Consider the following 26657-nt stretch of genomic DNA (forward strand, 5'->3'; position numbering starts at 1 on the left):
AGAGAAATTTTACTGGAAGAACCAATACAAGAAGTATTTATAAGAAAAATACTTTTTGTAGATGGTTATGCAATCAGCCCTGTCTGATAGTGTAGCATGTTTTTGATGCTATGTTTGCCAAGTATGTTATGAAATAAAAGCCCCACTATTTATTGTAAATATAAAAATTAATGTGCTTTTCATATGAGGCAGATCATAGAGATGTCAGCCATGAGAGGTACAGAACTTTAAGTCAAGGTAATAGAAATAATAGTACAAATTAAAGCCCAAGTTGAAGACACTAAGTGAATTAATCTGTAGCACAGGATGTATGGTAGATGCCTTTAGTAAACCAAGTGGGCCAAGTGTTTAGCTCCCTCTTGTGGCCGAGAGGTATTACTTGGGCTTTTTCTCACTTTACGGGAGCCCCACCTGGAAATGCCAATATACAAACATTGAAATTCTAAAAAAAAGTGTTGATTATCATTTGTGCTCTTTTTACTGAATTCTCTAACTGGAGCAAGTTTGCAATGAATTTTCAATATAACTTCATTTCCAAAAGGAAGGAGTGTAAGTATATATATTTGATCTGTTTGGTCAAAGTAGGTTGTTATGCTGCAATAAAATACGATCACAGAAGACGGAGATTAGTGCATTCTGGTAAACACTAGGGCAGAATTTTCAGTTGGCTGATGTAACCAGTATATCAAAATACACTATCCAGTGCACAGTATACCAAGTATTTGCACATACATAATTTCATTTGATTCTCAATGCCAGTCTGTATGAAAGGCAGAACAGGGCATTTTATAATACAAATTCATACTTAGAGAAGTGTGCTGAGAGATGGTAAGTATTAAATAACATTTTCCCAAAACATGTAGTTTGGTGATAAAATCGTCTGTAATTCAATTCTGATTCCCGTTGCCTCTGGGGAAGTAGTGTTAGTATTTTTATGGAGCTTTCTTCACAGTCAACATTAATATGATAATGTTTTCCCCATTATTAAATTTTAATCCACATTTATTTGTACTAAGAGTTGTTGGTTAATATGCTTGACTTTTTAGGTAGACATCTTGTTTTATAACTTATGTGTCTGTTCTTCCTTTCCAACATTTATACCTGTTCTTGTTGGCACTGGAATAATTTTTAATAATAGATAGGAAAGTTGGCAGCTTTGTCCCTTTTCTCAAAATTGGTGAGCATGCCTCCAGTTGTTTTCAGAAAGGAAATTACTCTTTTTCTCATTTACCAAGCTTTTTTTTAAAAAAAATGAATATTAAATCTTTATCAAACTATTGTTTGGCATCTGTTGAGGTGTCATATCTACTTTTTCCTTTAAACAATAAAGTAACAAATTATATTAGCAAATAACTCAATGTTGAGCTATGAGAATTATGTGTTTTGTCATATACTTTAGCATTAAAGACCTTAAGTTGCTGAAGGAATTAAACAACTCTTTGAGCATTTGCTAGAACTTGCAAACAAATCTGTCTGAGTTTTTTAGGGATGGTTCTGGGGCAGTTGTCTTGTTTTTCTGACATGATTATTATCTCTTCTGTTTTCCTATTTCTTAGTCATTTTAAAATATGTCTTCTTACTGAAAGTTTCTGTGTTGGTGAAATGTCCAAACTTTTTAGCAAAAGTATAGTATTTGATCTGTAATTGTAAAAATCTTCCACGTCTCTGGTTATTTCTCCTGGCCCATTTTTATTGTTCATATTTGTTCTTGTTCTTCCCTCCGTTGGTTTGTCTTCCAAATAGTTTGCCCATTTAAAAGATTCTTTCAAATAGCTCTCTTTAATGTTGCATTCAATTTCTAAATGCAGTAATTTTGATACTATATTTATGAATTCTTTCTAATAATATACCTTAGGCTTCCCCTCCGCCTACTTTTCCTGGATTATTTGGATCAGTTATTAAGTAGTCATCTAAGTTTGAACATATGAAATTTTCTTTGCTCTATGAAAATATATCAGTATTATCCTCCAAAGCCAAGATTACATCATTCTAGCTTATGTCCCTAGGAACATATTTATCCTTTTATAATTGTGATCTGTTAATTAACTTGTGCCATCTATTGAAATTTATTTCATAGTTTTAGTGAAATGAAAATTTAGAGGGCCTTTGTTGAGTCAGCATACGTAATAGCATGTATATAAATGAAATACTAAATGATATGTTGACTGTTCATGATTAAGTGAAGAAATAGAGAGGCCTTGTGATTTACTTGTACTTCTTTGTGGATTTTATACTGAAGACAGTTTTTTTTTTTAATGTCAGAGAATGAATTACACAATAGTTGTGTATATTACAAGTCACAGGTTGGCTCTGCTATAATGGCAGAGTTCTTTAATTTTCTCTTTCCACTTTTAATTAGGAAGGCTTACCTACTGTTGGGAGTGGACTTTCTTATCCCTAGTAGCGGAATGAAGGGATACTTTCTGGATCCTCTAGCACCTGTGAGTCCAAAGAGTCTTGACCTACATGATATTAGGTATAGCTTGTGAATAAACCTCTTAAGTGAGAATTAGAATACTGTACAGTCTATATCAAATTATAGCCCCCAAAATATAATTGTTTTTATACCTAATAAACATTTATATTTTATAAGATATTGCAACTTTTTAATGACAATACTTTCCATATTTAAAAAAGCACATGGTATAGTGACAAAACATTGATTTTTGGATTCAGGCAGATTAAAGTTTTACCACTTACTAGTGTATAGTTAGTTAATTAATAGTATTTAATTTCTCTGAGTCTTAGTTTCCTAGTATTTAAAATAGGGATAATAATTGACTGCTATAGGGGATGAGGTGAAATTATGTAGAAAATTCAGCAAAAATATCCAGAATGTAACATGAAATCAATATAATTACTTTTTAGAGTTATAATTATTATTTATCTTAAGTTACATCAGTGAGGAATGGAATGACTTGACTTAAATGATGCTGTATTTGGAGCAGAATAAAAGCAACAGTTTAAGAAATACTTTTTGCACAGTTCTATTCATGTCTCCCGAAGTCCCAAGTGTTCATGGAAGTTCTGGTAATGCTTTGCATAGTGTTAGAGAAGTGAAGAGAAAATATCTTGCTGTTAACAGCTTTAACAAAGATCTGTAGGTCCTCTATAAAACATACACATTAAAAATCTAACTGTCCCCAGAGGTTTTCAGAAAAAAAAAGAGAGCTTAGAAGTCAAGATGGAGAATTCCAGTGAAGGAATTTGAGTTTGAAAACATTCATATATATATACACACACATATACGTGTATATATATTTTATTATACTTTAAGTTCTAGGGTACATGTGCACAACGTGCAGGTTTGTTACATATATATATACATGTGCCATGTTGGTGTGCTGCACCCATTAACTCATCATTTACATTAGGTATATCTCCTAATGCTATCCCTCCTCCCTCCCTCCACCCCACAACAGGCCCCAGTGTGTGATCTTCCCCTTCCTGTGTCCATGTGTTCTCATTGTTCAATTCCCACCTATGAGTGAGAACATGCGGTGTTTGGTTTTTTGTCCTTGCAATAGTTTGCTGAGAATGATGATTTCCAGCTTCATCCATGTCCCTGCAAAGTACATGAACTCATCCTTTTTTATGGCTGCATGGTATTCCATGGTGTATATGTGCCACATTTTCTTAATCCAGTCTATCATTGATGGACATTTGGGTTGGTTCCAAGTCTTTGCTATTGTGAATAGTGCTGCAATAAACATACGTATGTGTGTGTCTTTATAACAGCATGATTTATAATCCTCTGGGTATATACCCAGTAATGGGATGGCTGGGTCAAGTGGTATTTCTAGTTCTAGGTCTCTAGAACCCTAGAACAGCATGATTTATAATCCTCTGGGTATATACCCAGTAATGGGATGGCTGGGTCAAGTGGTATTTCTAGTTCTAGATCACTAGAACTCTAGTGAGGAGTTGCCACACTATCTTCCACAATGGTTGAACTAGTTTACAGTCCCACCAACAGTGTAAAAGTGTTCTTATTCTCCACATCCTCTCCAGCACTTGATGTTTACTGACTTTTTAATGATCGCCATTCTAACTGGTGTGAGATGGTATCTCATTGTCGTTTTGATTTGCATTTCTCTGATGGCCAGTGATGATGAGCATTTTTTGATGTGTCTTTTGGCTGCATAAATGTCCTCTTCTGAGAAGTGTCTGTTCATATCCTTTGCTGACTTTTTGATGGGGTTGTTTGTTTTTTTCTTGTAAATTTGTTTGAGTTCTTTGTAGATTCTGGATATTAGCCCTTTGTGAGATGAGTAGATTGCAAACATTTTCTCCCATTCTGTAGGCTGCCTGTTCACTCTGATGGTAGTTTCTTTTGCTGTGCAGAAGCTCTTTAGTTTAATTAGATCCCATTTGTCAATTTTGTCTTTTGTTGCCATTGCTTTTGGTGTTTTAGACATGAAGGCCTTGCCCATGCCTATGTCCTGAATGGTATTGCCTAGGTTTTCTTCTAGGGTTTTTATGATTTTAGGTCTAACGTTTAAGTCTTTAATCCATCTTGAATTAATTTTTATATAAGGTGTAAGGAAGGGATCCAGTTTCAGCTTTCCACATATGGCTAGCCAATTTTCCCAGCACCGTTTGTTAAATAGGGAATCCTTTCCCCATTTCTCACTTTTGTCAGGTTTGTCAAAGATCAGATGGTTGTAGATGTGTGGTATTATTTCTGAGGGCTCTGTTCTGTTCTATTGGTCTATATCTCTGTTTTGGTACCAGTACCATACTGTTTTGGTTGCTGTAGCCTTATAGTATAGTTTGAAGTCAGGTAGTTTGATGCCTCCAGCTTTGTTCTTTTTGCTTAGGATTGACTTGGCAATGTGGGCTCTTTTTTGGTTCCATATGAACTTTAAAGTATTTTTTTCCAGTTCTGTGAAGAAAGTCATTGGTAGCTTGATGGGAATGTCATTGAATCTATAAATTACCTTGGGCAGTATGGCTATTTTTACGATATTGATTCTTCCTATCCATGAGCATGGAATGTTCTTCCATTTGTTTGTATCCTCTTTTATTTCACTGAGCAGTGGTTTGTAGTTCTCCTTGAAGAGGTCCTTCACATCCCTTGTAAGTTGGATTCCTAGGTATTTTATTCTCTTTGAAGCAATTGTGAATGGGAGTTCACTCATGATTTGGCTCTCTGTTTGTCTGTTATTGGTGTATAAGAATGCTTGTGATTTTTGTACATTGATTTTGTATCCTGAGACTTTGCTGAAGTTGCTTATCAGCTTAAGGAGATTTTGGGCTGAGACGATGGGGTTTTCTAAATATACAGTCATGTCATCTGCAAACAGGGACAATTTGACTTCCTCTTTTCCTAATTGAATACCCTTTATTTCTTTCTCCTGCTTGATTGCCCTGGCCAGAACTTCCAACACTATGTTGAATAGGAGTGGTGAGAGAGGGCATCCCTGTCTTGTGCCAGTTTTCAAAGGGAATGCTTCCAGTTTTTGGCCATTCAGTATGATATTGGCTGTGGGTTTGTCATAAATAGCTATTATTATTTTGAGATACGTCCCATTCTTATTCTGTCACTGACTCATTCTATTACTTTAAGTCCTTTCTTTAACCCTTTTTACGCTCCACATTCTCCTCTAAACAAATATGTTATTTTTACAAATGTCAAAATAATTTGAGGAAGATTTAGAAGTAATTAAGCAACAACAAAAAGCCAACAGAATGGATTCATACAGATGGGATGATCATCAAAGATGATGAGCAAACCTCTCATTTTATAGCTAAAACTGTGGCTTATGCTAAAGGAGATCAATAGCTATTTGGCAGTAGTGTCTAGATTTTTCTAAATCTTAAAATATTTAATTGTCAAATAAAGATTGAATATAGTCAAGGTATACAATGTGATGATTTGATACATGTATACATGTGTAGTGATTACCACGATCAAATTAATTAACATATCCATCACCACCCGTGTTATACATTAGGTCCCAGAACTTGTTCATTTTATAGCTTTAACTGAAAGTTTGTACCCTTTAGCTAACATCGTGCTGTGTCCCCCAACCCCTGGCCACCATTGTTCTTATTCTCTGCTTATACTGGTTCAACTTACTTAGATTCCGTATAGAAGTGAAATCATGCAGTATTTATCTTTCTGTGTTGTCTGGCTTATTTCACTTGGCATAACGTCCTCCATGTTCATCCATGTTGTTGCAGATGGCAGGATTTCATTCATTTTCAGTTGCTGAATATAATATTCTGTTGTATATATGTACCTCAGTTTCTTTATGCAACCATCCATTGATGAACACTTAAGTTGTTTCCACTTCTTAGCTATTGTGAATAATGCCACAATGAACATGGTGGTGGAGATATTGCTTGAAGAGCCTGGTTCCATTTCCTCTGGATCTCAAAAGGATTGCTTAAAATGGGTAAAGTAGAAGAAATAGATAAATTCCTAGAGACATGCAACCTATCAAGACTGAATCATAAAAAAAAAACAGGCCAATAATCAGTAAGGAGATCAAATTAGTAATCAAAAATATTCCAAAAAGAGAACAGAGTGCTTTGAATTCAGAGTGAAGTGAATTCTTTCAAATAATTGAACCAGTTTCTAGATTTGATGTGCTTTCTTTCCTGTTCTATGTTTCTGATCATAAATTGGGTCTATCTCTGTGATCTGATCTGGCCTATTATGTAATAATGGCAATTTAATAAATAATGTCATAAAACCTGGAAACATTTTTATTTGGGGTAAATTAAGCCAAAATAAGAAATTACATGTGTTCTAATGCCTAAACAGTAATCAAAATACAAACTATACAAAATCTTTCAGAAAATGATATGTTTGAAGGCATAATGCTGTCTAGCCTATACAACTTATAGTCACCAAATTATATTCTCTTGAATCAAATCTCACTGTCTTCCAGTGTTGACACTTTACGTAAGCCATTTTGATAGAAAATCCTTTCTATTTAGTTATTCACTCCCCTGTTTTCTTAAACATAATGTCTTAATTTACTTGCCTCTTGGTGTTTTAGTAAAATCTTCGTCATTCCATGATACTGTGAAATTGCATGATGCTATATCCACCTTATGGATTCTTCTGGATCTTCCCTTCTACTTGGTGGCCAGCTTTTGTTTCTGTTGTTCTAATGCTGCCTTCTAATACTCTTTTTCTTCTAAATGTTAGCTCCAGGGAATCCATTGTGCACAGGGAAAACAGATAATTAGGTTTTATATTAAGTAGCAACCGATTTCAAATCAGTGAGACTCTGAGTGAGGGTTTAAGACATAATAAAAAAAAATTGACTCTAATAGGCGTTTTTGATACTTACTGAAAGTATGAGGTTACTGGCAGAAGAGACTCTAGATAAGTGATCAAAGTCTCAACTAATGAGATAATAATTAAGTTTATATTAAACCTGTTTCTTAATCTGTGGTCCCACTCGATAAGCATGAAAACCTCACATGCTCCATGAAAATATTGGAAAACTAAATAAAGCAAAATTTGTGATTGCACTAATCCAAATAATGAGGCAAACATCTTTTGTCTCAAATCTAATTCATATCCACTCCTGCTTAGCTCCCTGACTGTTAAAGCCTTAGGTCTGTTGAGAATCTTTTGCAGCCAACCTGTACATACAGATCACTATCATTCACTCATTACTTGAGGCTAAGAATGCTACAGATGTTTCTTTGGAAATAGTGACTTAGAGATGTATTAATTAAAAATTGTGTTCTCATTGTACTGACACAATATTATGAAAACTGGGCTCAAAAATATCTTTTAATGTGCATTCCCTGCGTCATAAGAACAACTAATTTCTCCTAGCAGAAATTGATCCATGCTTCTATTATATGTTCGTGATATTTTATACTATTTAGTAGGTCATTGATGGGTGCATTATAGGACCATTATTAATGAATTGATGAAGTGTGGGTCAAAAAGCTCTTCTGAGAGATGCCCTGCAATCATCAATGAGCAAAGAAAAATAAATACCTAAGAATTGTATTACCATATACTTGGAGACCTGTATTCATTAGGGAAAGAGTGCTAAACTCATAAAAATGTTATTTTTTAAAGAGGAAACAAATAGTGAATAAGAAATTTAAGGACCCTGTGGACTAATTTAGTATTTTGTGCACTCAACTTGTATAATGCATGTAGCTAATTTAATTCATGGAAGAATGATAATTGTGAGACTTTATCAATTTAAAAATATGCGTTAGAGCAATATGGAAGGTATGATTTACAACAAAGTCTTCAGCTCAGATTTTTGAATGATTTGATAATGAATCTTTCCTTATTTTTATTTTTTATTTTAGAGATGGGGGTTTCACCATGTTGGCCAGGCTGGTATCAAACTCCTGACCTCGAGTGACCCGCCTGTCTAGGCCTCCCAAAGAGCTAGGACTACAGATGTGAGCCACTGCGCCCAGCCCACTAATAATTTTTTTTTTTTTTTTATTGCAACAAATGCTCTTCTTCAGTTTTCTCTCTCCACTCACAATCCTGCTTCCTATAGTAGATGCTGATATTGGGAAGGACCGTGCCCAGTGAGTTAAGGCACCCAGTTGCATCCAAATGATTCATTGCCGTAAGGGATATTAGAGATGTACCTGGATAGTCTCTATTCAAAATCTGTATTTCACCAGGAGATACAAATGTCTTTAAAGAGACTATTTACAATTACTTCACACATAAATCTGCAATTTACTTATCATATTTTTTTAGTTTAATCAAACAGTAGTGTGTGCTTTATGAGAGTTGGAACTAAAGTGATGTGCATATAAATTAGCTATTATTTTTGTAAAGGATGTATTTTTTAAACTTATGCCTTTCAGTATCTTTTTTTTTTTTTTTTTTGCAGATAATACATATGTGTCAAGTTCAGAGAATGATGAAGATGTGCTAGTTACTACAGAGCCGATACCAGTAATTTTTCATAGAATAGCAACAGGTAATAGTAGTATTATTTTTTATAATAGGTTAATTTTTAAAATTGCATTATCCTTTTTTGTTTGTTTGTTGCATTTAGCCAGTAACAGATATTTATCTTCCATATCTATAAATCCAGTCTCCATACAAATTTTCTATCTAAAGTACATTTTTTAACAATTTTGTAAATGCATAAATTTAAAGTAGTTGTAAAAAAATTCTGTGTAAATGTATTATGCTGACATTGCTGTTGTAAAAATATTTTCCTACATAGTGACAGACTGAATATTTTAAAACCACACTTACAGCAATGAAGATACCATGAAATATAGAGTGAGAGCTGAAGGAATTTGTAAAGTGGTGGTTTAGTTTAATCACATCTTTCTGCACAGTGAAAAATCAGAATAGCTTGCGTATTGTGTAACTCCTCAACATTACATGATTTCAAAATATCCCTTAATTCTTTTTCAGAGGAGATGGAATCACCTGAAGGGTGGTTTTATACCAAAACTTATGATTGCTTGGTAAATAGCATACTAAGTACCATAATTTTTTTAAATTATAACTTTCTTTCAGAATTAAGAAAAACAAATGACATTAACTGTTGCTTATCCATAAAATCCAAATTACAAAAGGAAAATGGGGAGGTATGTAAATTATATTTTTTATTTTCTTGAAACAGTATAGATATATTTAAAATTTACTGGGTATTTGTAGTTAATAGCATCATTAGTGAGACTAAAATGGTATATGGTGAACGAAACTCAAGCTAATGGCTCTGGGGTGTTTGGTATGGTAGGAAGTGGCCTAAAATTAACTCTGAGAAGAAAGTTCCCTTTAAAATCATAGAAAGAAATGTCTGGTTTAAATCTAAATAAAATGTATATAAAGCTTAATTTATTCTGTACTCTTTCTCAAACACTGTAATTAGCTGAGGAACATTATGTAACTGATTTGTAACTGCACATGGCTATACGTAATTTTGATGGGATCCTTAAAATTTTAAAAGATGATTTCTTTAGCCAAAGGAACACTGAGGTTGTACATAGTCTTATTTTCTGTCAGTATTTAAAAACACAAACTCATCTTTTCTCTCCATTTCCAAAGACTTTACTTGAATCTATAAATAAATATCAGGATATTAAACAAACAGAATGAGTGCAATGGGACCAGCAATTCTTTGCTTTCAAAATTATGCATTTGATCCAACCCTCCTCTTCCTGTTAGTGTTGCACCATTCATTGTTCCTTTCTTTATCCACATTGAGAATTATTGGTTGAACAAAAGGATTGCTGAAACCAGAAATGGTTAGAATTTTATAAAACCCAAATTTCCTTTTGCATATTTTTTTGTTTGTTTTCCTTAAGAATTTGAAATTCAGTGTAGAAGTTTAGGGATGGTTACAAAACACTGAATGAATGGATTCCTGTGTCCAAATACCTACATTTCTCCTGTGTTAATAGGGCCAGTGATAGGAATACCCCCATGAATTTTCATTGTTTGTACTTCAGACACATGGCAGATGTGGCTCAGTTAATTAGAAACTCAGACTTCAAGTTGAAGCATATTAAATTAAATACCCTTTTGAAATCTGAATTCTGAAACAAATAATTTCTGTATATCAAAAGTTCTCATGTGTTTCATATTTATTTTTATAATTTGATTATATATTATTGCATTTAAAGTTTCTTTTTTTTCATACCATTGTTTAGAGTTGGCAGGGTAAGTGAGAACAGCCTGGGACAAATAATGCTGAGGAGCTTTTTAATAAAATTGAATTAGTATAAGCTTGCCAAATGTTTTATCAGAGCAAAACTGAAGGTATAATTGATTATACATAAGTTTTTAATATACATCAAATATTGAATTGTGCATTTCCTGTAAAATCAGTGAAAGAGAACTTTTAAAACAGATGTGCTGCTGAATACACTCACAAAGCCATTTGTCTCCCACTACCTTTTGTTTTGGGGTTTTACTGCACCAAGAATGTTTTATATACAAAATCCATAATATATGCTCAAGACCTGCCTATTATACTCACTTGATATTTTAGAAAGGTAAAATAATTTGACCATTAAATTGTTTTGTTACTTTATTATTTTAAGGAGTCAAGACAGAATAGTACAGTGGAGGAAGATTCTGAAGGTGACAATGATTCCGAAGAATTTTATTATGGAGGGCAGGTAAGGTCTTCCAAATACTTAGTCTTAAAGTTCTAATAGCCATGTTGTCCTAGTGGTAATCTGTGCCTGAGAGTTAAGGGACCTGTGTGTTGTTCAGGGTTCTGTAACTAACTAGAAAATCTATGTAATTTATCTTTGCATATTTTTAACCTATTTTTAGAAATTAAGGTTCCCCTGCAGTCCTTTCAATTATAATCATTTATTTACATTGAAGTCATCTTAATTCATTACAGAGATTTTGCAGATAGTATTTTATTATGCTTTTGACTTGAATTTCTTAAGCATGTTGTGTTCAGTCACTATTCTGAGATAATGACACTTGTAATAAAAGTGTATATTGTTAGTTTTAAATAGAAGCTGGTTAACCTTTATTAAATTTGATGGGCCCAAATTACTGAGCATCTTCATCATTTGTTTATTTGTATTCACTGCCATTGAATTCTTGGTGTTGAAAAATTGTTATGAAGACTCATCATAATTTAAATATATGAGAATAGCCTAGCCACATATATAAAAGAACTCATCAGAATTTTTGAGGGTAATGTTAAAATTTAAAACTGAGCAATTGATTTTAGGGTGTGGCTGTATAATATGTGGTTCTGTTTCTATAAACTCCTTGAGCAAATGTGCTTTATAAGTTGGATAGTATAATGGGAGGGTAATATGTTAAAGAAGGACATTAAAGCCAAAATTATGTAAAAGAATGCAAGTAAATTTATTTATTCAGAATGAAAAATTAGTAATTTGTCAATCAAGCATGTGCAAGGCTACAGAGAGATAGATATAATAAAACGGGCTTTCCTCTCTACAGGAATGTCTTTCTAGCAATGAGATAGTTTTCCCAATGAAATGATTCCTTTACCAGTATAACATTTTAACATTATGCAAAATCATTCCTGTTTGATTTTTGTTTACACAACTAATTCTTACAGAGGGGAAGTAAATGCTTTTCTTCAGTCTTGATGTTCATTCTAGAAGTTTTTTAGATTATCTGCCAGACACTTACTTCACTAGTTTTTTACATTTGCTTTTTCTTTGTATTAATATAAACTAACTTTAAGTTCTAACCATAATCAATTTTTCTAGTTATATGTGAACCTAAGGATATTAGTGAATATATTCCTTTAATGAAGCTAAAAATGCCCATGGCAAAACGCACAGGGAGACCTGTCTCAAAAGGTTGCTTAAGTTTTTGATTCTCTTCACTTCTGAGACACTTTTAAATTATCCCTTTTCATTAGGTGAACTATGATGGGGAACTGCACAAGCACCCACAACTGGAAGCTGATTTGTCTGCAGTTAGAGAGATATATGGGCCACATGCAGTTTCTCTCAGGTAAATAAGTATCACTGGTGAATAAAATTAAAGTTTTATGGTAAGTCATTGAAATTTACTTTCGGAGTAATTTAAATTAAAGGAAAATTTGGGGTTTTAATTGTATTTTAAAGTGTTTTAGAAAGAGTCTACTGTTTATCCTTATACAGAATGACATATTTATGGCTATTTTTTTGATACATGTGGTTTAAGATTACATTGATTGCATTAAAAATTATTTTGGAGAGTTAGTTTGAAGACGTATCAATCTTAAGTAGTGTCATAATTAATTCCTAGAATAGATTTGGCCAGCTGGGCCCATGCTGTTATCGTAAATCATGGCCACATGCTTGTGAAGGATAAAAGTAAATGATGCCTACCCACTGGTATCCAAATTACATTGTCATCTGGTCCCTAAAAAAAAAAAAGGGTGTAACTTTGCACAGTGCTTGTTTGAATGATAATGTATTTTATTCTGTAGTTACCTAATATATTATTCGGTGATAAATTTACACATCATTTTTATTGCTTTTAATAATTCAGAAGACCCCACCATCCTTACTTTTCTTTTTTCTCCTTAATGTAAGAAAAAGCTTTTTCTGCCACCATAATAGTTTCCAGGAGTCAGCTCTGGTTATTTCAGATTTCCACTCTTTGCCTACAGTGTAGTCTCGAAGTCTCCATGGAATTCCAGACCCCTTTCGTAGCCTGACCTCAGTCTGGCCCCTTTATGCACCCAGACCACCCAGATATGTCATATTCCGTCTTCACGTTGGGCATTTGCATAAGCAGTTCTTTGATCAAGGAATGCGTCTCTTCAAATCCCACTGCTGTCTCTATTTAAGCCCCAGTCCATGGGTCAGCTTCTCTCTGAGCCTTCTTGGAATCTCCAGTGCAGATAAGTTACTCTGTTCTCTGGACTTCCATCACATTTGGCTCTTACCTTGTGTTATTCGTCTCATGTCTTTTAATTATTTGGCTTACGTCTCCCCCTCTAGACTGAATTCAGTGAATGGTTGGGCGGTGCTTTTTCTTGTTCGTTTTGTTTTGGTTTGGTTTTTAATTCTTCATGTATTCTGGTACCATCATGGGACATGCATGAAATATAGGCTGCCGGCTTCCTGATTGTTTTCAGTGGCACCATCTGAAAAAAGACATTCACATTATCTGGTTGTAACTTCTTCAATGGACATATGCATATTTTGAGAGGGCGAACAAATAATTTTAATTGGGAAGTACAGCACAGCTGTAATTTATAATTGCCAAACATTTTATTTTAACTGCAGAAACAGAAACTCCCTACCATCTGCAGCCTAAGATAAACTGGGATTCTGTACCCAGACTGTCTCTGTTCTATTCATGAAGGTATATTAGGCTACAATTGAGTGAAAGTGTTGGGATTATATTTGGAAAAGCAAGTCTTCTCTTTGCAAACTTCAAAGTTTTAGCAAATTAGCTGCAATAATTTCACATTGATCTCTGTTATGGCTCCAGATTAGGTAATATGCATATTTATAAGTGTTATAGAATGAATATATGAAGAAGGCAATTGGGACTATCAATACATAGTCCAAAACAATGGCTGTGTTTTTTTCCCTTTTTTTTTTTTTTTAACAGTAATTGAACTTTGCTTGAAAGCTTAAAACTTTAATTTTAAGCACAATAATCTACATCTCTATATACACCAAAATATGTCTATGGGATATAACTAACAATCATAATACAACATAGACTTCAACTTCTTTTAATTTGAAATATATATTTTGGTTGCTGGGCGCGGTGGCTTACACCTGTAATCCTAGCACTTTGGGAGGCTGAGGCGGGCAGATCCCCTGAGGTTGGGAGTTCAAGACCAGCCTGACCAACATGGAGAAACCCCATCTCTACTAACAATACAAAATTAGCCGGGCATGGTGACAGGTGCCTGTAAACCCAGCTACTCGAGAAGGCTGAGGCAGAAGAATTGCTTGAACTCAGGGGGCGGAGGTTGCAGTGAGCCGAGATCATGGCATTGCACTCCAGCCTGGGCAACAAGAGCGAAACTCCGTCTCAAAAAAAAAAAAAAAAAAAAAAAAAGGAAATATTTTTGTTTAGTGGACAACTTTAGCACATGTTGATTTCTTTTATAGTTAAATATTTTTCTAAAACATCTTTCCATGCTGTCTAGGCCCCAGTCATATTGCCATGTATAGATGAAGGTCTTTTTTTATTTCTTCACCAAGCGTTTGTTAAGTACCTATGATGGTCTGTATTAGTATTTTTTATTATTAATTAAGTTAGTGATAATTGTTAGCTGCTGAAATTAGATTAAAAAATGTTTGGAAATTCAGTCAAATGAAGTATCTAAAGTCATGTCAGTGTTTTGAATTTTTTCCCCTTACCCTTTTCACTTGTAATAGTTTTGATCCAGTTTAAATCTTAATGAATGTAAGCCATGTTCCTGCCTGCTCTAGATTTTCTCTAGCTGTAGAGGATATTTCCAAAATAAATAACTTTCTAGAGTCTTCATGGTACAAAGGTGAATCACAGCAGGACTAGTTTGATTTACTTAAATGGAAATGAATTTACTGTCTAGTCTCAAATACTTAGGCTTGGATTCAAGGGAAAAGAGGTGGGTAGTTAGGCAGAAGGTCTTGAAATCATCTTCCTTGCAAAGTTATAAGTCTGTTGAAAACAGACTGTTCTAATTAGCTGTTCTTTTACCTAATTGGGGCTTACAAGAACTTAATGAAGTTTGAAGAGCAAAAGTAACTCGATATGCACAACAGGCTATTAGGAGTAATTTTTTTTTTTTAAAGCAACGTCTAATGAGAAAGGCAGCTAACCACATCTAAGTTCTATGAGATTGCCTAGGCAAAATCCTGAGGTTGTTGAGGCAAAATCCTCTTAAAGAAGACTGAAAGAAGGTGTAGAAAAAGTGAGTGATGATAGATATATTACTTAAGTAGGTAATGACAATTCTACCTCACCATACTATCCAAAAGCCTACTACTGGCTGTTGAATCATACATGTAAACATTGATGATAATTCTGATTTATAGACTTTTGTATAGGAAGTGAGTTAGATCTTGGGGCAACATGAAACTTTGTGATCAGTCTGAATAAGTCTCATCTTGAATCATTCAATAAAACGCATTTTATGTTTTTCATTGTAAATGTACCTCCCTATATAATTATGAAAATAAAATTGATCAGTGTCATTGGAAAATAAATTGAAATTAGTATTTTTAGAAAGGGAATTACAGATCAGGAAATTCATATTTGTTTAAGAAATAAATGATTCTGATAGTTTCGTTGTGAAATTTAAAACTTCCATTTAATATAAAATATTCTTTGCCGTATGATCATACCATCTTTCATTTAGAAAATTTAAGTCATATGAGTAATAGTGTAACCTTTTTATTGTGAGTAATGCTTAATGTAGGCTGGAAGCTTCTAAAATTGTGACTGTTCTATTGTGACTGTTCTATTGTGAATAGTCAACTGTTGTGACTATTTCGATCACTTTTGTGCACAGACAATTGTAATTGGGCCTTTTGAGGGTAACGTTTGGGAAACGAGCATTCTGAGGGTTTGGGGTGGCTTGAGGAACCTATATCACATTACTCATACCCACCAAACATATATCTCCTTTAAAAAAGAAAAATGGTAAATGAAAGGAAAGAAAAAAGTGCATACCTCAGAATGCACTGCTTTAAATTCTCTGGATTTCTGAATTCTCATTTGTAGTGGTGAGTAGGACTGCTTACATATCTTCTGGTTCTCCTGTTCTGGTCTTATGGTAGGATTGTATTTCCTTGCACTCTTTAGTGTTAGGCATGGATATATTACTAATTTTGGCCAGTCATATGTGAGCTAAGTGCTAGTGTGTTAGTTCCCATGTCCCCTCAGCTCTGCTTCTTTGGGCCCCTTAGTGACGACAGTGAGCTGCCCCTCCCTAACCCCCAATTCTATATTAACAATAAGGTAGGAGTGAGATATAAATCTTTTTTCATTTTGAGCCACTGAGATTTTGAGAATGCTTATTACCACAACATACCTTAGCCTACATAGATGTATATCATTCATCAAAAAAAGATCTTGGATTGAATATTTTGTAATCTCCTTTCTAGCATATTGAGTTTTCACCCTCTGCCTCCAAGCCAAAGAATAAAAACAGTCTGACTCTGAAAATCGGGGAAGTGATGACAGGAGGCACAGAGGGGAAAGAAAGGAGAGAGCATTTTCCCAAAACATGGGGACATAATCTAGATGTAAGCTTCAGGTGCTCAGATCCTAGACGCCAACCACTACTCCCAACGCAAGGGCTTTCTCCTAGCAAAACTGAGGATTTTTAAGCTGACTGCAGAGTTGTAGCAGTTGTTTATACTGTACCTCTTATGCACAATTTTACATGAGCTTCCTTTCTCATCTGGATCTAATTTTAAAATTTTTCTCAGCCCTGTTGTTCTTTAGAGAAATTTATAGCTACCTTGGATAGTCTTGCAAATGCTTTAATCTGCCAGAATTTCTTCCTGACTACTGAGTTTGCATATTTCTTGGCCCATTCACAAACATCTCTCCCACGCTGGGCAAAAACCACACATTGAGTAGGCATGCAGAGATAGACATGCAAGCTGTTGAGTTTCAGATGACATGGGAAGGTGTATGTATCTTCACAAAATATCTGTCTTCTCAAAATATAACCATCCAGTTGTTGAAAGAAGAAATAAACAAGTAGCAATAGAGGCCTACTTCCTAGGAACATGTGGTAGAGTTGTATGCATGCACGTATGTGTATATACATATCTATATATGTGTGTGTGTGTGTGTGTGTTCCCTCACAGTTAATAAGGGAAGGCTAGATATCTGAAATATATTTTCATAACCAACACAATGACTGCTGATTTTGATCAGGTTGCATTATAAAACATCATAACAGTGTAATGAATAAGCTGAAGTTTTATAGACAAAGGAGGACCAACATAGATGCTCCAACATTTAATATATTGTAAGTGTGTATGTGAGTGTCTCATGAGTGAGGATATTGTCTTGAGTAGTTCCATTAAAAATAGGAGAACAAATTGCTAAGAATTCTAACACAGTGGCTCAAAGTCCATATTCATTGAAAAAAAATCTTTATACATATATGCTTAAATGAACTAAGTCACATTTAAATATCCAAAATCAAATTAACAGATTTCAAGAATTGTAGATTAAAATAGTAGCTCACCCTGAATTTAATGTGTCACTACATGTCGGGAAAGAACATTTGTGGAGGCATTCTTTTCAGACCAGAATGAAGCAATTTCATTAGATCATTTCTGTATTGTTTCCCTCATGTTAAAAAAATTCGAATTCATCAATTTGATGTGATCTTTTCACAGTGAATAAATATAGGCAGCGCATGAAATTATTTTGAGTTATTATGTACCGAATACTGCATTCAGGACACAATCAGATATCTAGCTTCACAATTCAAGTTGTAGTCATATTTCAAGCATTCAACTTGATTCTGCATTTGCTATTCATGAGATCCTGGGCCACTGAAAGTTATTCAGATATAGAAGCAATCCTGATGATTGGGTCGCTGCATCTGGACAAACTGTAATCATGCTTTGTAATCTCTCAGTGGGAAATATGAAATTACTGGCATTATATAAAAAGGGCATCACAACGGAAATGGGTTTGCATATACACAGCGTCATTTGTGAATTCTTTGAAATCTGGCATACAAAGAAAAAAGTATAACTATTTATAGATCTACACCTGCAGAATCCAGTTAATTGCAAACCTTTAGGGCCTCTGCCTCCTTAAAATTCTTTATTCATGCTCTGGTGAAGAAGAGGAACACTTGCCCCCTTCATTTCCTTTTTTTGGAGTGTTAGAAATTGGGAAGATACTTTTAACCAAAACGTCATTTAAGAAGTCATATACAAAATACTTAGAAATTCACATGTAAGAGGTTTTAAAAGCATATATGCACATTCTGATTATTCCTTTATGGTAAATTCTGTTGAAGTAATCTGAAAAACTATTTATGGAGAAAACAGTTGTAGATAAGGGTTGTACTGATTTTTTTTTTTTTTTAAATCTTACTGCCTGTAAACATACCAGCGTTTTGCCAATGTAAATAAGTCCAAAAGAAAAAAAAAGTTGTTTCCCTCCCATAAAATTGGCAAAGATGGGAGAAAAAAAATGTCTGATGATGATGAGAATGTAGGAAAAGGTCATTGTGATAACCTGGCTGGTGTAATTATAAGTTGTTATAACCATTTAAAAGAGTAATTAAACAACATACATCAAGAATCCCAAATATGGTTATAATGTTTATTTAACCCAGTAATTCAAGAAGTGATTCTACGAGAAGACAGATGCACATAGATTTTTTTATCCAGTTGCTGTTTACCAATATTTATAGTGTAAAAAAATAAAAAGGAACTAAATATTTTATTATACAATTATGTATAAAATTGTAAAATTTTACATTATAAAACTTTATATTATACAAAATTCATAATTTTATATTATATTATATTATATATCATAAAATTATGTATTGTATTATATAAAATATAATGCAATATGGGAAAAACAGCTGATGATAGTAGAAGTGAAAGAACAGAACCACAATCTTTATATATTACACTGTATAATTTTTGTATACATGGAAGAGTGGAATGAGAGATAAGCAAAAAGAATTATCTCCATATGGTGATAAGACAGATTATTTTTGTGCATTTTAAAATTTCTCACATTTTATATAATGAGCCTGTATTACCTTTTTAATCAGAAAAAGTAGGCATGTGTTTTTAGAAAATGCATAACATTTTTCATAAAATAAGTTTTACACACAATTTAGAGTTGATATATAAGTACTGTTTTTACTCTTGATTTTCCTGTTTCTATTTTCTTAAAAATATCATTTTAGCTTCCATGCTTTTTTGGTAATCTGCTTGTCGGTATATTTGCAACATTTACCCCAGGATATGAATATTTTTGTATCGACGCCTTCACTAATGGGTAATTTTTTCTCCTATCAACATGCTATAGTTTACTTAACTATTTCCTTATTATTCTATATCTATTTTCTCAATTTCTGCTCTTACACACATGGCTGTAGGTAAGACTTTGAATATATTTGTTATTATTTTCTTAGGATTAACTTCTGTGAGCAAAGTGTGGTTGTAGACAGGGCCCCTTCACACTCCTGAAACTTTTCTTGAACATCATTCATCGTCTTTCCTCATCATTCAGTTTAGTGGCTCTTTCTTTTTACATGCCTTACAATTTTATTTATTAAATGTTTGCCAGTGTTCAGGGTCATTCAAATTATGACCATTGGGCTGTGAGGTTTGTTTTGAACAGATCTGTGAACTATAAATGGTTTTGCTTTTTAAAAGGGTTGGAGAAAGAGAGAAAGAGAGAGAGAGAGAAAGAGAGAAGGAAAGAAGGAAAGAAGGAAAAAAGAGAAAGAAAGGAAGGAAGGAAGAAAGGAGGGAGGGAGGAAGGAAGGGAGAAAGAGGAAAGAAAGAAAGAAAAGAAAGAAAGAATGAAAGAAAGGAGAGAGAAAGAAAACGAAAGAAGGAAAGAAAGAGAAAGAAAGAAAAGAAAAGATGGATGCAGCAGAGACTGTATGTGGCCTGAAAATCTTAAAATATTTACTGTCTTCACCTTCACAGAAAATGTTTGCTGTACCCTGAACTAGAGGCAGAGATGAAAGTGTTCATTTGCTTGGCCCTTATTCTTGTCATACTTTCTGTATACTTTCATATTGACATTTGCACATAATCTTATCCTTTAAGATTAATGTTTATCATGTAGTACAGACATTATTGATGCTTTGACATTTTTTAAAAATTAATTCCTATGTAAATATTTATTCATTTATTTATGTAACCTATAAAAATATTACCATGAATAAAAAGTGCAATTTCCTTAAAAATGGAAATGTGCTCTCTCTCTGTCTCTCTATATATATCTATATATACACACACACATATATATACACATATATATTATATATATATATTCATTTATTTATTTTTTGAGATGGAGTTTTGCTCTTGTTGCCCAAGCTGGAGTGCAATGACACGATCTCGGCTCACTGCAACCTCCACCTGCTGGGTTCAAGCAGTTCTCCTTCGTCAGCCTCCGGAGTAGCTGAGGCTATGGGCATTTGCCACCACGCCTGGCTAATTTTGTATTTTCAGTAGAGACGGGGTTTCACCATGTTGGTCAGGCTGGTCTCAAACTCCTGACCTCAAGTGATCCACCCACCTCGGCCTCCCAAAGTGCTGGGATTACAGGCGTGAGCCACTGTGCCTGACCAATGTTTTGATATATTTTTAAGGAGAGAACAGAGAAAGCACACAGGCTACCTTGTATTTGGATATGCTGACATTATTTTGGTCATAGATATCAAAAAGCAAACAAATCTCCCACATTCCTTTTCTCATTAAATTACATAAAACCATTTAATCAGTACAAATTTCTTCTCTGAACCCTATAAAAGGGATTATATTCTATTACTTGAATAGAAATTTTTATTTAGTGCCAGATACTGTGCTTTACACAATTTTTAAAATTTTATTTTTAATTGACACATAATAATTGCACAGGTTTGTGGTTTACAGTGTGATGTTTCAATACATGTATACATTGTGTAATGGTCAAATGATTGCGTTTAGCGTATCCATCACCACAAACATTGATCTTTTTTGTGGTGAGAACATCAAGAATCCTTTCTTCTGGTTAATTTGAAATATATATTATACTAATGTTTACCATAGTCATTCTACTGTGCTATAACTTATTTCTCCTATTGAACTGTGATTTTGTACCCATTGACCAATTTCTCCTCCTCATCATCTTTCCCTTTATGCTTTCCAACCTCTGGTAATCTACTCTGTACTACAATGAGATCAGCTTTTTTTAGATTCTGCAAATGACTTACATCATGCAGTGTTTGTCTTTCTTTTCCTGGCTTACTTTACTTAACACAGTGTCTTCCAGGTTCATCCATGTTGCTGCAAATGACAGGATTTCCTTCATTTTTTATGGCTGAGCAGTATTTTATTGTGTGTATGTACCACATTTCATTATCCATTCATCTATTAATGGACACTTAGGTTAATTCTGCATCTTGGCTGTTGTGAATAGTGTTGCAGTATACATGGGGGCACAGATACCTCTTGGACAGACTGATTTCATTTCCTTTGGTTAAATATCCAATTGTGGAACTGCTGGGCCACATGGTGGTTCTATTTTTAATTTTTTGAGGAACCTTCATACGTTTTCCATAATGGCTATACCAATTTACATTCCCACCAGCAGTGCAAAAGGATTCCCTTTTCTCCACATCCACATCAGCATTTGTTATTTTTTAATCTTTTTTGCTAACAGCCATTCTAATTGGAGTGAAGTGATATCTCACTGTGGTTTTGATTTGCATTGCCCTCATGATTAGTGATACTGAATATTTTTTTCATGTACCTGTTGGCCATTTGTATGTCTTTTGAGAAATGCACATTCGGGTCTTTTGCCTTTTATTTTTATTTTTATTTTTATTTTTGAGACAGTCTTACTCTGTCACCCAGGCTGGAGTGCAGTAGTGCGATCTTGGCTCACTGCAACCTCTGCCGACTGGGTTCAAGCGATTCTCGTGCCTCAGCCTCCCGAGTAGCTGGGACTACAGGCGTGTGCCACCACACCTGGCTAATTTTTTTGAATTTTTATTAGAGACGGGGTTTCACCATGTTGGCTGGGCTGGTCTCGAACTCCTGACCCAGTAGACCTGCCCGGCTTGGCCTCCTAAAATGCTGGGATTACAGGGATGAGCCACCACACCTGGACTTTTGCCCATTTTAAAATCAGATTATTAGTTTGTCTGTTTGTCTTTGTTCTTGAACTGTTTGAGTTCCTTATATATTCTTGATATAAACCCCTTGTGAGATGCATGACTTGCAGTTATATTTTCACCCATTCTGTAGGTTGTCTCTTCACTGTGTTGATTGTTTCCTTTTTAGTTTGATGTAATCCCATTTGTCCATTTTTGCTTTTGTTATTAGTGCTTTTGAATTCTTATCCAAGAAATCCATGGCCAGACAAATGCCATGAAGCATTTTCCCTATGTTTTCTTCCAGTAATTTCATATTTTTGTGTCTTACATTTAAATCTTTAATCCACTTTAAGTTGATTTTTGTTTATGAAGATAGGGATCTAGTTTCATTTTTTTGCATGTGCATGGACAGTTTTCCCAGCACCATTTATTGAAGAGACTGCCCTTTCCTTACTTAAGGTGTGTTCTTGGAGGCTTTGTTGAAAATCAGTTGGTTGTAAGCGTATGGATGTATTTCTGTGTTCTCTATTCTGTTTCATTGGTCTACATGTCTATTTTTACGCCGGTCCCATGCTGTTTTGGTTACTATAGCTTTGTAAGGTAGTGTGATGTCTCCAGCTTTGTTCTTTTTGCTCAGTGCCTGGCTATTTGGGGTCTTTTGTACTTTCATGTGAATTTTAGAATTTTTTTTCTATTCCTGTAAAGGATGTCATTGATATTTTGACAGGGATTGCATTGAATCTGTAGGTTGCTTTGGCTGGAGTATGGATGTTTTAATAATATTCTTCCATTCATAAACAAGCAATTATCTTTTCATTTTTTTGTGTCCTGTTGAATTTATTTCATTAATTTTTTATTTTTTATTGTAGAAATCTTTCACCTCCTTGGTTTAATTTATTCCTATATATTTTATTTTTCATAGCTGTTGTAAATAGGATTTGTTTTTTCATTCATTTTTCAGATAGTTCATTATTGGTGTGCAGAAACTACTGATCTTTTTGTGTGTTGATTTTGTATCTTGCAATTTTACTAAATTTGTTTATTGGTTTTACAGTTTTTTTGGTGGAGCCTTTAGAGTTACATATATATATGATCATGTCATCCACAAACAGGAACAATTTGATGTCCTCTTTTTTATTGGATATCCTTTATTTCTTTCTCTTGCCTGATTGCTCTGGCTAGGACATCCAGTACTGGGTTGAATAAGAGTGGTGAAGGTGGGCATCCTTATCTTGTTCCATATTTTAGAGGAAAAGCATTGAGTTTTTCCTTATTCAATGTGATATCAGCTGTAGGTTTGTAAATTTGGCCTCTATTGTGTTATGTTCCTTCTATAGCTAATTTGTTGAGAGTTTTCAACATGAAGTGATGTTGAATTTTATCAAATGCTTTTTGTCTGTTGAAATGATCATAACATTTTCTTCATGATTCCATTAATGTGATGTATCATGTTTATTGATTTGCATATGTTGAATCATCTTGCACTCTCTAGGATGAATCCTACTTGCTCATGGTGTATGATTTTTTTTAATGTGCTATTGAATTCAGTTTGCTAGTATTTTGTTGAGGACTTTTGCATCTGGTTCATCAGGAATATTGGCTTGTAGTTTTCCTTTTTGTTGTTGTTTCCTTGTCTGGTTTTGGTATCAGGGTAGTGCTGGCCTCATAAAACAAGTTTGGAAGGACTCCTTCCTCTTCAGATTTTTAGAATAGTTAGAAAATAATTTGCAAAGCACAGATGTTATGATGCTTTGATGGTCTTTAAAAGGAATACCTATGCAAATCATTTTTATCCCTTTCTTTATGTAACATTTAAAGATATTACCATGAAAGAATAAGAGTATAATTTCATAAAAGTTGAAAATGTGCTCAATGTTTTAATGTATGTTTAAAGGAGAGAATGGAGAAAGCACAGAGGCTACTTTATATTCTAATATGCTTTGGTTTTTGGTCATTTATATTAGAAAGAAATAGATCCCCTAGATTCCTCTATTCATTAAATCACATAAAATTTTTCAATCATTAAAAGTTTCTTCTCTGAACTCTATAAAAGTGCCACAATTATGTATTATAATTCTATTACTTGAATACATAATAGACATAAATTTTTAGTGAGTACTTATCTATATGCCAGATACCATACTTTACACAGTTTTAGAGTGGGACATATATTCAATTCCTGACTTCCCCACTAACTTATTTTTCATTTGGCAACTTTTTTCACATCTTTAAATGTTAGTTTTTTCATCTGCAAAATGAATGTCGTAATATTATCCACCTCACAAGGCTGTGATGAGGACCTAATGAGATCATCCATTAATGCTTGACCTGGTTTCCAACACAAAGTGCTAGTTTCTTGAATATTAACTAAAATACATGTATTCAAGTCTCAGCTCTGCTATAGAGTGATGATTGACAAGTTACTTTAGTACTCTGGGCCTCAATTTATGCATCTGTAAAGCGGAGATGGCAGTAGTACCTTAGGTGTTTTGTGAGTACTGTATTAAATTATCACATGTATGTAAGATCTTTAGAACAATTTCTGGCACATCAGTGCTGAGTAAATACTGGTCATTAACTTTTATCATTTCAGTTATTTCTGTGGTTTTATCTCTCACTGTGCATAGCATTTGTAACTTCAGAATTTTATAAGAATATCAAAAATACAGATGTGTATATATGGAGAATATTCAAACTTGTTTTTATATTCTTTCATTCGCTTAAGAAGTATGCTGGTTCGTGGCAGTACCTGCGCTGTACAAAAGTTGATCTTCATAATTCCTTCCTGTAGAATATACTACAGTTCCCTTTTTTTTTTTTTAATATCAGACTTTTAGAGCTGCTCGTCGAAACACTGACATTTAAGTGGCAGAACGCTTGGATTGCTTTCTGAACCACTGATGCAAAAATTATGGGCACATTATTGTGTGTCTCCCCTATACTCCTTCCTCATGTCATAAACTCCTTTCTTGTCTTCAGAAGCAGCTCCTTATCCTCAGAGAGTATAGTGAAAACAAAGCAGTCATATGGGAAGATTGACTAATTTGCCACAGAAAACGGAATATTTAAAGCTATGAACCAAGCAACTCTTGATTTTATGTATGCATGTGCGTGTACAAGACAATAGAAAGATATCTATGTGGTATAAACAGAAAAATGACAGTCCAACTAGATTATTAGTTATTTCATATCCACAGCTAGATGTGAGCTATTTGTCAAAATCAAGGATGAGAACTAGTGATTTAAAATTTTAAATAAAATAACTTAACACACACCATCTTTTAAGCATCATTAAAATGAAAAAACAATGTTAATTTTTGCTTTCAGGGAATATGGAGCCATTGATGATGTAGATATTGATCTGCATATCGATGTTAGCTTTCTTGATGTAAGTATCAATTTTATGTAATATGAATGGTGCATTTAAAATACACTTATTTTATTTTTGGGGGAAATTTAATTTTCAGTTGTCTTATAATACTATTAGTTACATATTGACTGTTAAGGTGCTTTGTGAAGAATTGCTGTGACTTGTCAAAGAAGCAGCGATTTTATAAACATATATATTTGCATTGGTTTTTCTAATGGTCTCTGAAATTTATGGGCTTTTACAATACTTCGTTATTTTAAGTGTTCATTTTTAGTTCTCATACATAGAAGGCCAATATTTTCACACAACAGTGGGTTTTGAGATAACTTATAGGCCTTCATGTTATATGCATTTTGCGAACACAAGTTTTAAAAGTTTGTATGTTTTTTTTTTTCAATTGGAACTCTAAAAGATGATTAATTCATCTTTTAAATATATTTGTGCAGGAGGAGATTGCTGTGGCTTGGGAAGTAATTCGAACAGAACCTATAATTGTTCGACTACACTGTTCACTTACACAGTATTTAAATGGCCCAGGTTAGTTTTATTTCTTTATTTATTATTTTGAATATTAATTAGCTGTGCACTATGCCTTAAGCAAAATGCGTGTTCATTTGTCAGTTCTGAGCAAAAGTGCTAAATATCTTGATAATGGTGTTTAAAGAAGCTTGCATTCTAAGAAAGATGGTTTATTGCCAATATAACTTATGGAAACGGAAGCGTAACATGTCATTTTATAGATTTTCAGAAACTGACAAGTTTCTGAGACACAAACATTTAAAAAACCCAAAAGAGTACCTTGCATGTAGTAGAAACTCAGTAAATATATATATTTTGGGTTTTCCTTAGATATAATTATTTCTCTCTTTGATTCTGAGATTCAATTTTAATGCAGTATATTTCTGTCTTTGAACATGGAGATTATAATAGTGTATTTGTTTGCTGAATCTTTAAGGGACAATGTTGCTATTATATTTCAACTGATAGCTGTTTACAACAAAGGACCCTATCATAAGTCTTGCCAAAATTTACTTGGTAAAATGTTTTTTCCTACCTAC

General features: G+C 33.7%; 1 protein-coding gene across 6 annotated transcripts in view; it reads left to right on the forward strand.

Moving 5' to 3' along the window:
* Positions 1-26657, forward strand: part of PARP8 (poly(ADP-ribose) polymerase family member 8) — a 178316-nt gene that overhangs the window by 88703 nt on the left and 62956 nt on the right. For 5 of the 6 annotated variants that reach the window (XM_054488212.2, XM_054488210.2, XM_063664806.1 and 2 more), the window contains 6 exons: positions 8844-8933; positions 9488-9558; positions 11017-11094; positions 12336-12430; positions 25557-25617; positions 26046-26136. In XM_054488212.2, the coding sequence (XP_054344187.1) occupies positions 8844-8933; positions 9488-9558; positions 11017-11094; positions 12336-12430; positions 25557-25617; positions 26046-26136 (486 nt within the window). Of the gene's footprint in view, positions 1-6303; positions 6402-8843; positions 8934-9487; positions 9559-11016; positions 11095-12335; positions 12431-25556; positions 25618-26045; positions 26137-26657 lie in introns of those variants that run through there. The other variant, XM_054488213.2, reaches the window with a different exon arrangement.

Source organism: Pongo pygmaeus, chromosome 4 (assembly GCF_028885625.2).
Source record: "Pongo pygmaeus isolate AG05252 chromosome 4, NHGRI_mPonPyg2-v2.0_pri, whole genome shotgun sequence".
Taxonomy (NCBI): domain Eukaryota; kingdom Metazoa; phylum Chordata; class Mammalia; order Primates; family Hominidae; genus Pongo; species Pongo pygmaeus.